The 13046-nt window shown below is 37.8% G+C and overlaps 1 protein-coding gene across 2 annotated transcripts in view; it reads right to left on the bottom strand.

Moving 5' to 3' along the window:
- Positions 1–977: 977 nt before the first annotated feature.
- Positions 978–13046, bottom strand: part of TFEC (transcription factor EC) — a 73316-nt gene continuing 61247 nt past the window's right edge. For both annotated transcript variants that reach the window (XM_074603372.1, XM_074603458.1), the window contains exons 7-8: positions 6802–6949; positions 978–5901 (exon numbers count right to left, since the gene is read on the bottom strand). In XM_074603372.1, the coding sequence (XP_074459473.1) occupies positions 5521–5901; positions 6802–6949 (529 nt within the window). In that variant the 3' untranslated portion in view covers positions 978–5520. The remainder of the gene's footprint in view (positions 5902–6801; positions 6950–13046) is intronic.

The following is a 13046-nucleotide window of genomic DNA, read 5'->3' as shown; positions in this document are numbered from 1 at the left end:
CTTTGACTATACTATTGTTCAATCTGCCTGTTCATAACTCAGCCTCTTATTCCATTATAATGCTTGAATGATTCACATGCAATGTTTCCAATCCACTTTTCCTATCTTGTGAAACTTTTTAACGAAATGTTAGCATTTGCAGGCACCAGATGTTTTGACATAAGGAGAAGCAATATGTAAATTTTAATCCATGCTAGGAACAATAGCCTGGAGGCACCTTTTTCTTATTACATGAATCATATACTTAACCACAATGTGGTGGATTATATCAAAATCATCACCACCCTGAATATAGAACATTTGTCTTGTGGTTGCCAATTAATGAAACTGATATATATTTAACTTGATGGGTACCAGTGATTTAACCAATAAGCCTTAGCGTACTTCACTGCTGCAGCCTCCTTTATAATTAGACTTTTGGTCTGATTATTATCACAACTTCATACATTTTCCTCTAATCTCCCATTGGCTGTCAGTACAAATGATGCTGACATTAATTCTGTTTCTCTGTCAATTGCAAACATCGCTACTTTTAATCAAGCAGTGTGTCACGTAGTGCTTTTCTCATCTCTGAAATAACTTTTGATTTTATTTTCTGACGCTGTTTATTTAATCGTTAAGCGTCTGAGTCTGCAACAGGCTGAGCACTGCCTTTCTTCAAAGTGAACTGAGGGCTCTCACTCCCTCACAAAGGAGCTGGGTACCTTTTATGATCAAATCCTAAGTGCATAATAAATATGTAAAAAAGCAAAGCTTCTTTCCATGGCTAATCACTGAACTTTAAATAATATTTATAATATTATTGTGTTTTAATACGGATAGGGGTGTCTTAGTGATTTGATGAAATAAAGAGCCTGGAGAACATCTTTACTACAAATAGAATGTTTATCTGACGTACACAAACAATGAGCACTATTTTACATGAAACAATGAACTATTACAAAACTATAGCTGAAATATATATTACTGCTCAACAAGTTCTGCATCATTTCCTGCACAGAAAGCACCAAGTATCTTCTAAAGAAAGCTGCACTTTTGATATTAGGAATTCAAAATGCAATCCAAATCCTTACTTAATTCATTAAGTAAGAGTATCTTTTAGTGCCAAATGCTACCTAATTATCAGCTTTAAAAAAATGTTTTACATCTTAAAATACAATATTCTGTTTATCCTAGATTGTCTGGGGAACATCTAGTACATTAAAAGGTTTTTGTAGAGCTTCTTAGTGATTTAACTGATATCATCATGCCTGCTAGCAATTTTGCAACGTTCTGAAAACACTTTCCATAAATCAAAGCCTTAGCAGCAGGAATAAGCAGATGGCAGGAGACCATATTAAAGAATGTATCAATTATTTTTATTAATGGGAGGCTACTGGATCATGATGTATCATAATGGACTAAATGTTTAGCAGTTGTGAAGTGTTTTGTCTGTTAGGTATCTCAGATGTTCTTAGCGGATGTTATTATGTTGTCTTGTGATGGTGTTCTTTGAGGGACTGGATAGTGAAGTTTCACCAGGGACATATAAAGAGATGTTTTAATTTCAGTCCTTTAATTGTATTCATATAATAAACATAAAATACCAGCGTGTATAAAATGTAATTTTAAAAAGATTGCATGTACAGTGTGTAATAAAGTACATTCTGTCTGCATACATTGACTTAGAAAACAAGATACTATATGGTTAACAATGAAAAATAGCAATTATTATCAAAATATTCTACAGTCTCATAATAGTAATGTAAATGTCTTTACTTATCTAAGAGACTTAACATAATTTTAAATTACAATAATTTTACATCCTCCATTCATATATACAGTCCTATTAAAGTCAAAAGGTATTATAATAACAATATTCTTGTTAAGATTAAATGACTGAATTATATTTCGTTATTTTACTGTATAAAGCAACTGCATTCCTGTTTGTTAAAACTGTTTGCACTTACTGTAGCTTTTCACACTATGCACACCATGCGCAATGAAATAATTTATGTTTCTGTTCTTAGTATAGTATCTATATCCATTTCATGAATTAAACAGGATGTTAATATTTCAACTCCCTTTCCTTTTGTGTAATTATGAGTCCACTGTTTTGTGTATTCTGTAGGAATATGTCCACCAGCTTTGAAGAGCTGTTACTGAAAACAAGCAAGAACTCCTCATTTAATACATGTTGACAAAAATAGCCAGTTCCCCTCACCCCCTGCCCTGCTTGGGGTCAACCTCTGTAAGTCTTTAAACTCTTTTCCAGGCCCAGAGCCACAGACATATTATGCATCTCTTCCATGAGATTTCATTAAACTTATCTCTGTAGAAAATAGCTAAAAAGTGTATTTTGCTTGCCCCATGTTTTACTGCAATAAAACTCGCATGGACAGCAAAGAAATTCCGCCTGAGGAAGGATGTCAGGATTTGTCCCTGTAGTCATGAAATCCCTTTCCTCGGTGCAAGTCAGCAGGACCAAGCTCTGCTCTGCTCTAACAGTCCTCCCAGCTGCACCGCGGCCTCACCGAACCTGGGGTGGGAGAGGGCGTGCTTACTCCAGAAAATCTGGGATATGGTTTACCAGCACACGCATCTCTCAAATGCCTTCGGAACCACCTATTTATCCCCAGATGTCCTAGATTACTGATTCTTGCACCCTGTATCACCACTTGATTTCAAGGGTGATGCTGCAATACAGGTTATAGTTACTAGCTAAAATACTAATTATAATGACTTCCTACTAGAACAAACCTAACAGTAGTGAAACAACATTGCCATAATATACACCTACAGGTATGGATAGATTTAGTGTTTTGGGCAAGGGGGTTGGGGATTTTGTGTGAATGCAGACAGCTTGAATGTGTTTAATGATAGATGCAATACGGTATATTGCAAAAGGAGCATTCGCTATCTTCTGTTAAGTTTCTCATGCAGGAAGAGGAAAAAAAATCTGGTGCTTCAGACAGAAGCAATTGTCAGAAGAATGAAAATCAACTTTAAAAAATTTAATGGATGCACTATAATGTTTTTTTAGAACAGTGCTTATAAAAGTGATGAAATTCAGGATGTTATTTAAAGTCAATATAGTTCAGAAGTATGGTCTAACTCCCATGTAAAAGTTCAATGGGAAAATCATGTAATACATTCATATTTAATTTCTTTTTCTCCATTATGAGCAATTCACACTGGTGTATTTAAAACTAATGTAGTAGAAACTGCAGTACAAGGACAAATGGCATTTGATATCAACCAAGTATCCCCTCCTTTTATCAGCTAAAATGGACAATACGCATCCTACACTAGACATAATGTGGGCATAAATGTTACTTTTAATTCATCATATTTTGAATTCAAATGTCAATATTAGCTAGTCTTTGGAAAAACTATGACAAAGTGGTTCCTCTTCTAATGAGCTTAATTTATAGAAGCACTCCAATTAAAATGGTGATCAGTTCTACGTTCAATTACCTTTGGTTAATACTCATTTGTCTTTCCGTTCCTTTCTTTCATGCTAAAAAAAAATAAAAATAAAATGACCAGAGGACTGTTCGTTGTTTTTATTATTTTTAACCATGCAGTGGAAACGTATCTCAGCCTCTTCGGAGGGCCAGGTGTGTGCTGGGCTGTCTGGGACACCACATGTATGCAACGAGATCAGTTCTGCTCTGTTCAGCTTATATACAAGTAGTTTGCATAGGCTCTTATAAATCCTTGAGTTTCCTAAAAACATAAATATTATTGTGAAATTGGATACTCCATCATCTTTCATAGCCATCCAGATAGAATTTATTATGCCACTGCTAACTCTCCAATTAAGAAACTATTGTGAATAGTTTCCCCAAGAAAACTAGGACCCAAGAAACCCCAAGAATCTGGGTTGGTCGGGAATGGCCTACAGCCCTGGTGGAGCACAAACTTCACAAGGAGTGTGAGGAGGATCCAGGTACCAATAACAGAAGAGAGAATAGGAAGAAACAATTGCTCTGTTCTTGGGTAATATGTTTAAATGCACTTAAAACATCCGCGGAATCAACAATCCATTTTAATTGCCTCTTACTCTTTCCAATCCTGTGACACTTCTGGGGTTAGAGGCAGGCTTGGTGACAGCAAAATTAACACATACTTTTGAAACATGTTTTGGAATTTTTAAGAGAACTCCCTAATGTGACCTTTTGGCTCTGGTTGAGGAAGAACTATGAAGGACCTGTGCCAGCCTATTTTCCCATGTATTAATATTAGAACGATTGCACTTAATGTCCTCCAGGAACACTCCAGAATTCCACTATGTCTAGAAATGATATGCCTTCTACCTGCTGTCCAACTGCCAAGCCTTCACTGACTCATCAAAACACATTTTCTGAACACTCCCTCTTAGCAAGGTAGTTATGAGAAGCAGTGCATCGCATCAACACTTCTGAATATCCCCTTTGGTTTGAAAAGTCTTCCTTTCCAGCTTTTCTGTACTGAATCCAAAACCAAATTAGAAATTAAATTCTCTTTGTTTCAAGTGTTTGCAATGGGAATCTTGTCATTTCCCTCCATTTCCAAATGGATCAAAAGCATGCATATGGATAGAGTCCCTTTGGAAAAACCTTGCTGTGCTGCCAAAGGACGTCCAGAAGCACACTCTTGTCTATCTGAATTCTGATCTCTTCCACACAAAAAAGGACGCAGTTTGAATATTCTTGGAATAAGCAGCTGACATAGCACTGTTACCTATTGTGCTTGTTTTAAATTGTGCTAATTGTAACACGGAGTATCTTTGTTGTCTTGTACATCCATACAGTCTTTCTGCTAAATGTCATATATTTTTCTGTCTGAGTTCGTTTGAGTCTCTGTCATTATGTTAGTTTCCATTTTTCTTCTGTATCATTAAAACATATATTAAAAGTCTGTTCTTTTTCTACAAATGAAATTTTTAAAAAATGGAATTCCATGAAAAGCTTAATGGATCTTCTCCTTTTAAAGAGAAGCCTACGCAGTTTAAATTTCACGCTCGCTTCACTTGTGCGAAAGCACTACCATCTGTTTTTTCAGATTTTAATACCTGTAACATCTCTATAGTTCCCAGCTTAAATAGTTCCCTGTTGCCTCACATTTTGTATAATTTTTAGTTATATAAAAAAGAGAAATTAAAAAATGACTAAAACTCACGTTGATAGCAGAGAATAATGAATGCAGATTGAAGAGGGAGTTTCAATACATTTTTGTAACGTGGGTATTCCTTTTGTGGTAACCATTTTGATAGTGCTGTAAAAAGTCATGAAACAATAGTAAAAGCATTCCCAGCAAAGAAAGATTTGTGCAAATGTCAGCTGTGAACAGAGGGTGTGAATTTGGGGCAAAGTGATATGAGTTCTTGTCCATCTCATTTTCCTGTGAAGTAAGGGATGATTTAAACCCTTGTCATGTGGTAACTTAACTTCACAGTGGCTCTCCTTATTCGTATTTAAAATAAGCACAAACACCATGCTTACGTTCAACTCAGTCTTTTAGCAAGTGATTGAGAGAAGTATGAGGCCCTTTCTGCTTTTATAAGTCATCTCCATCATCTGTGCTAAAGCTGCTTCTCCTGCTGCTCTCTTTCGACGCGGCTGGGGACGTGGAGGACAAGAGTGGGTCTGTTCCAAATGGCGACACCCTGTCATCCAGTAAAATTTCCTCTAGCCGTTGCTCTTCTTTCAAGGCTGCGCTGAAGGACAAATCCGTGAAGTGTGAAAGCGGATCAGAAAAGGCTGTAGATCCATCACAAACATCAGAATTTGGTCCATGTGCCAGAGGCATTTGTTGAGAGTAGTCTACAGAGTTCTCCTCTGCATAAGACTGTTGCTTGATGACCTGTGCAGCTAAATCGACAGCACTGAGGGAAGACATGACTGGAAGGCCATGTGCGCGTGCCTGGATCTCTAGTTCCTAACATTTCAAACAAAAACAATTAGATAGTGACTTTATAAGACAAAATAGTGTTTTCAGAACTATTGCAATAAGTATACGGATAGTACATGCAAATTAATATTTTTAATCCAGTTGTAAGACTATGTTTTGAAATATGAAATTGTTAACCTATGATAGTTTGCCACCCGAGTGTTTTTGTTTCCCCTCCTGTCATTAAGCAGCTGTCCTACGGGACTATAAAAGATAGGACAGTTTCTCTAAAACCATTGCGTACTGAACCCAATCAAGGTGACAGAAAAGCGTTGCACCTTTCTAGTTCGTTATCCATGGCTACGCAGAGAAATAGAAGATACTTCATTTGATGATGCTTATGATATACAGGTATGTGTAAATCACCATATGTAGGATGAGTGATTTTCTGTCTATCTATCTGTCATCTCATCTTCATGCGTGTCTATATTCAAATCTTGCATTTCAAGCCGTGCAGAGCCGTATTCTGCTGCTTAGTGTCGCAAGCAGATATAACATGGCACACTATACCCAAGGAATTGTAACGTGTGAAATGGTTACAAAGGGAAAACGAAAATACTGAAGGGAATTTTGTGTCCAGTATTGATTTTTGGCTGCAGAGATACAGTTTTTTGCTTCCTTTTTTGTCTTTCTCTGGCTCTAATACATACATAAGGAAAGTCTTTGTAGAAATACTTTATTGACTTTCCACGTAGTCCTTTATGTAAGGTCTAATTATCAAAGAAATCTAAAAAATATCCCCTCCCCAGTATACACAGCAATAAATAGGGAAAGCCAATTCACTTTTAATAAATGCCATTTGGGGAAAAGTGATATAGATTAATAAAATTTGATGAGGGATAAGTACTGCAAAAGCTTTGTAGTTCATGGCGACGTTCTTGTGCAAACCTGAATTCGGAGTAGAAGTCTTCTGTTAGCATGCTCTAATTTCTTCTGCCTGTGTTCTAATTCTCTGGCTCTCTGTTGTTCTTTTTGTAGCCACTTGATGTACTCCACTGATGCTTTTAAAATAGTTCCTTTGTTCCAGCGCATATCACTGCAGAATGTAGAGATAACCTTTTCACAATTGTGCATGTCAGCAGAATTCATAAGAACTTACAAAATCTTTTACATTAATATGAAATAATGATTTACATGACTATTATTCACTCTTAGATATTATTGCTTCTGAATGGAAATTTTAATAGAATAGTTAAGAAGCCCTTATATAGTAAAATTAATCCCAGAATGAAAATAAGTGTCAAAAGAAAGTAATAAAGTGACTTTTTGTGGGAGAGCTAAATGCAATATCATGATTCTACCATTACAGTTTTTATATTTTTAGTGAAAATTGCTTTTATTATTAACTCTAAGATTAAAATCTATGTGCAGTATTTCTGCATTAATGAACTAGGAAATATACATTACTGAGGACTTAAGCCTAAATTTTTAAAGATCATTTTGAATATACTACTCCTTTTACCTGACTTACTAATGAGGTTGCTTTTATGCTTGTTGAGAAAAAAATGGTCTGTGCTGAATGCCACTCCCCATTGATGATAGACCAGACAAATCACACTTTGGTAAGCATAATGGCTATGGAATGACAAAAATCCCCTTCAAAAAATCTTGAAACAGTATAAACCAAGTTAAAATCCCCAGCTATATGCAGACCCCAACTCAAAATAAAAGCCTTGCAAAAAAAAAAAAAAAAAAAAAAGATTAAACATATCCATCCATCAGAAAATTATGGTTTAACTTCCAGTTTACAAGCAGTCTTACTAACAACAATACACTTGTTCAAATGCATCTGTTCAAGGACTTTCATGTACCCATTTATCAACTTCCCATGTATTCCTTTATGTTAGGTCTTGAGGCCTTGGAACAAGAATCAAATTTGTTCAAAAGGTTTAATTTCTAATAAAGTTCAGCATTTTATGATACGGGATGGACCCGCTGCATGAAATATACAGACAGAAGGGTTTATCCAAACGATCCACTTCACTGCAAGATGGCTTAGACTGTGGAGAAGATTGGCAGAGGTTCTGGTCCTATAAAGCAAACCTGAGAAGGAAAAAGCTATTTAAACCAGCAAGAATCTGAGGTTGGGAGTGACCTTAGAGTAACCACCTTAGTGGGTTTTTTCTTTTAGTGTTTATTCCAAATACATATACTTATATGCTGGCTTTTATAGAGTCAAAAAGAAATACAAATAACACTCCAGTCAATCATCACTTTCCATTATTTCTTGGTTGCTTTAGTTAGTGAGACTTGCTTCTACTCACATGCTCACTTATGGTGAGTAAAACTGTGACCTGGAGTGGTTTTATTGCAGAAGTGTCTATGCTTTACTTCAGCCTCTCAGAGTAAGTGCCCAGAGAACCTTGCACCTTACCCTATGGCTCAGCACCCTTAGACACTTCCACCAAGGCAGCTGTCCTTCTTTCTACTGAATATACAGGGCAAAAGCTGGGCAGGTACAGGATTTAGGGACCCAGACTACCTGGCCTTCCCTGATGCACTGTACTAGGGATAAAACCTTTTGGAGCTGATAGCTTTAAAGATGCTTAGTACCCAAAGGGGGCCTATGGGAAAGATGGGGAGGGACTCTTTATGAGGGAGTGGAGTGATAGGACGAGGGGTAATGGTTTTAAACTGAAAGAGGGGAGATTTAGATTAGATATTAGGAAGAAACTCTTTACTGTGAGGGTGGTGAGACACTGGAACAGGTTGCCGAGGGAAGCTGTGGATGCCCCATCCCTGGAAGTGTTCAAGGCCAGGCTGGATGGGGCTTTGAGCAGCCTGGTCTAGTGGGAGGTGTCCCTGCCCATGGCAGGGGGGTGGGAACTAGGTGATCTTTAAGGTCCCTTCCAACCCAAACCATTCTATGATTCTATGATTCCATGATAATATGCAAAATTATTTATGATAAAGCATCACAGTGTTTAACCATATCCTAGAATTTAGATAATCTGCTAGAGATTTGGGAGAACGAGTTTTTTGATCAGAGAGGGCTCGAACTCACATCTCTGTCCTCTGGGCAGCACACAAACCGCAGGGCTCCAGCAAGCTGGGACCTCCCCTTGTCTCAGTGATGTGGGCCATGAATGCACAGGTTTCAGGATTAGAAGGTGAGGTGGTCAGAGAGAAAATAATTATTGACTCAGACCCTGCTGTCTGCGAAGCCATAACATCAGAGGCTGCTTGCTGAAGTGGGTATGTCTTCTCATTTAGACATTCCCTGGTCAAAAAAACTAAAGCAGAGGTGGGACTGGGAGCCACGAGCAGAACCTGTGTACCTCACGGCAGCTGAAACATCTCTTGGCAGTTCCTCTGTCTCCTTCTTCCTCTCCCTGTACTTCCTGCCCAGGGGGGAGGACAGAACATTTTCCTACCAGCATCCCATGGACTCCCTCCTAGGAGGGGACTTTCTCCTCACATGTGGGATACTTACGTTCAAACCGTAAAGGTTAAGGAAGTTTTTAGTACACACAATGCTTACTTTCCGGACAAATCTTTGCCATCACCACATTATAATCTTGTTTTCTTCAGGCCTCTTTGGAAGGTTAAGTAAAATACTGAGAGGTCCCTATTTATACCTGAATTGCAGTGCAGTTTGAAAGGCAGCGAGATGCCTGTCTGTCTACACCAGAGCACTCCTGAATAAATAGGAGCAGCGAAGTCAGGAGGACAACAACGTTTCAAACCATGAATCTCCACTGCCATCTCAGATATGAGCTATATGTGCTATATATAGCTCAGAATTACAGTAGGGTTTTGTTTAATTTCAAGTGAAAACAACTGATTTAGGACATTTTCATGGCAACTATGAAAAGTGCTACAGTAATAAGAAAACCTATAACCGAAACTCTGGAGAAACGCAATCTGCCCAGGCAAGGGGGGTCAGCTCCTCCTGCATGTAACCAAGACAAAACTAAGCCAGTGTCGGACTGATGGTCTCAACATAAAAATGTAGCACTATGAAATCAGAAATTAATCCATGACTGGAAAATGGAAATAATTAAGACATGTAACAGCAGGAGAAAAATATGCATATATCACATACTTGGCAAATATTTGATGATAATGATTTCACAATCAATTTCATGTCAGTTATAAAATGTTATGAATGCAAAATCAAATTCAGACAAAAATATTTTTTGGTTAATCTTTCTGCTTGACATATGAATAAGCCATATATTCATGACTGTGTTTGGAATCTTTTTGTGATGAAATGCATTCATGTTACACATAATTGACCGCCTTTGTGATATTGCTTACTTTTAGTTCATGTTGCCTAGATAGTTTGATTTTTTACATATATGGTAATGATATTTTTTCTCATAGGTTGAAGTAAGTCTTCACAAGAGGGCTAATTCCTGGATTCAAACTGCCAGAGAGATGGATCTGGTCAGCTTCTGCGTGAAATGCATAGATAGATATCTCTTGTGGCAAGATTTACAGATTTGAGAGGCAAAACTATCATGGAGATCTAGGATGAAAATGCTGTGGCTACTATCATCATTTAAGAGACTCTGTTATGCTCTGTATGTGTCTGTGTCTGTGCACGTATCCCACATACCTTCTACATCTCTACTTATATATACATATGCTGGTTGGTGTCTTATTAAATGAGAAATGTTGAAGTTAAATCTTCCAATGTCTGAAGGCAACACAGCAAAGGATCAGCTGGCGACCTTAGAAGTCAACATGTCTTTCACTCCTTGTGTCTCTATTTATACCAGTATTTTCTTTTCAGAAAATACTGAAGATGTCTGTGCTGGTTCTGCATCGCAGACACTCTCCATCCGTTCTAGCCCAGGGCACCGTACAGCAGTCACGGGACAGAGCTACGGAGAAACAGAAGCTCTGTGCAGACATGCAGGGTTGGAAGAGCAGCAACGTAACAAGTGAGGATGAAGGCAAAGGGGGGGAATAGGACATGGGAGGTGCCTGCATAGCAATAGCCTGCAGTGCATCTGGCTCTGCTTCGCAGGCAAGCGGATTCATCTATCATGGGAAGAAAAAAACACCTCAGCATTTGAAGGCGGGTTAACTCCAAGCATAGCAAGTGCCTAAGAATTCAGATATTCTCCGTTCAGTACTTGGTTTTCTGTTATTTCTCTGAAAATGCTGAATTCTAAATTGGGTGCAAGTTATCTGAAATATTATAAAGGTGGCACTGGGGAAATGTGGGTTTTTTGCTTTTTAGAGATTTACATATTGTGCTTTCTCACCATATAATAGAGATAAAATTTGAAATGACAAGGCCTACAAACCCATTTGAGAACCTTTAAAAACTGGGCAGCTACTGTCAGATGTTAGCCATTTTATTGGAAACTGCTTTATAAAAACAGACCAAACAGTTGCATTCGCAACTGTTTTGAACCTACTAAGTTCATTATAGATCAACTAGTCTTTGGAGATGTCAGGAATCCTTTTTTTTTTCTTTCATTTATCTCTTTCACTGTCTGTTAATTCCTTTCTTTCCCCCCCTGCTTTATTCTTCATTTTTATTGTGTGTATGTAAGTCTCCTTCCTGTAAATACTGAAACATGTGGGAAACTCTACACGTGAAACAAGTCAGTTGAGAGCAGTAAGAAGTTTTGCAGGTCTGGTCATCAGCAATGACCTCTGCAAAGGAGGATTGTGTCTTTGTGTGTGCATGTGGTACAATAATCGAAATTTTTAGCAGGCTACGCATGTGTTACCTGGTTTAATTAACAGAGGTCTACCACACTTAACGTGATTTGCATGGAAAAGTAACAAGTAAGTAACAAACACATGGTGTTTTATTAGTCTTGGAACCCTAGCTCCTCCTAACTTTACCAGCTGAATCTCTCTTCTCAAATCTTAAATGCCCAGACGCCAACATGTAACTCTCACCTAGGAGAGTTTCTCATTTAGGAGAAAAGAAACATAGCCATGAGACTGATCTTCAGCTCATTTCCATTCAGGTAACTTTGTTGAAGCCAAAGGAGCTCCACTGGTTAACGCAAGTTGAACTCTTGTAGGAAGGATGAGAACATCTGATCATCTAAGATTAAAATCAATTAACAAAAACAGAATTTGGGAGACGGTGATAGTCACAGAGTCTGCCAGACACAGAGCAGTTACTAATAGCAAACACATTTGTGAAGCTGAAACTATGTTTGCAGACCGTTTCTTTCCCTTTTTCCAAGAAATTAGCTTTAACCTATGCTTGCTCAAAGAAATACTTTGAAGGACTTTGTACTTGTTTTGATGACCTACACAATTACAAAGTGTATTCTTCTGAAAGGGGCAGCAAGTTTCCATTTTATAATCACATAAGTGTACACAAGGTTTTCCTTTACAAGAAACGTGGCTGTGCCGGCTGTTAGAGGGTCTGTCCACCGGCAACAGACAGAAGGTCAGGCACAGGCAGACGCAGAGAGTGAGAGCAACACACTACTTCTGCCCAAATCCTCAGTGGTTCTCTTAACATCCTGTCTGTGTAAAACGACTAGAATTCTGAAAGACATTTTTTTTCTTAGTATTTCTGGTCATTCTTGTCGGCTACCATAAAACAGTTCTTGTGTAGGCATTTCTAGACTTTGTCAGAATGCGAAGTCCTGTGACCCACCTAAAACTGGGGTCTGAAAGGCTGAACACAAAGGAACCGCGAATGGAAAGGTAGGTATATTTGAAGGAGCTGGTTATGAGTTTTTCAGCAAAATATTACCGGGTATTTGGGGCCTTTTTTTATACCATTTTTGAATTATTCTGTATGACTGTTTTGCATTTCTGAATCATCTACCACGTGGATATCTAAGCATTGAAAATTACACAAAAGAGTCAAAGTTCTTTGCAACTTCTACTTATCTCCATTTTCTAATGCTGATGAAGTGAACTTAAAACACCCATTCATTTAAGCAATGTAATCCACGCTTTTCATCATTAAATTAAAAAAAAAAAAAGTGAAAAGAATAGGGTTTTAAGCCAGTCAAAAGAAAGTCCCTGCAGAAGCTCTGCAGGAGCCAAACAAGTTCACTATGTAACTAACAAAACAAAAGTGAAATAAAAACCCCACACACCACTTCTAAGAAATATAAATCATAAAAGGTTTCCAAATAGCATCAAAAATGTCCTTTTCTGTTCCTGAGTCTGAATGTAATCTTCTTGAAGCAAGCCAT

This window comes from Larus michahellis, chromosome 1 (assembly GCF_964199755.1).
Source record: "Larus michahellis chromosome 1, bLarMic1.1, whole genome shotgun sequence".
NCBI lineage: Eukaryota > Metazoa > Chordata > Aves > Charadriiformes > Laridae > Larus > Larus michahellis.
The sequence above is the reverse complement of the archived record's forward strand: the minus strand, read 5'-3'. Positions and strand labels throughout refer to the sequence as shown.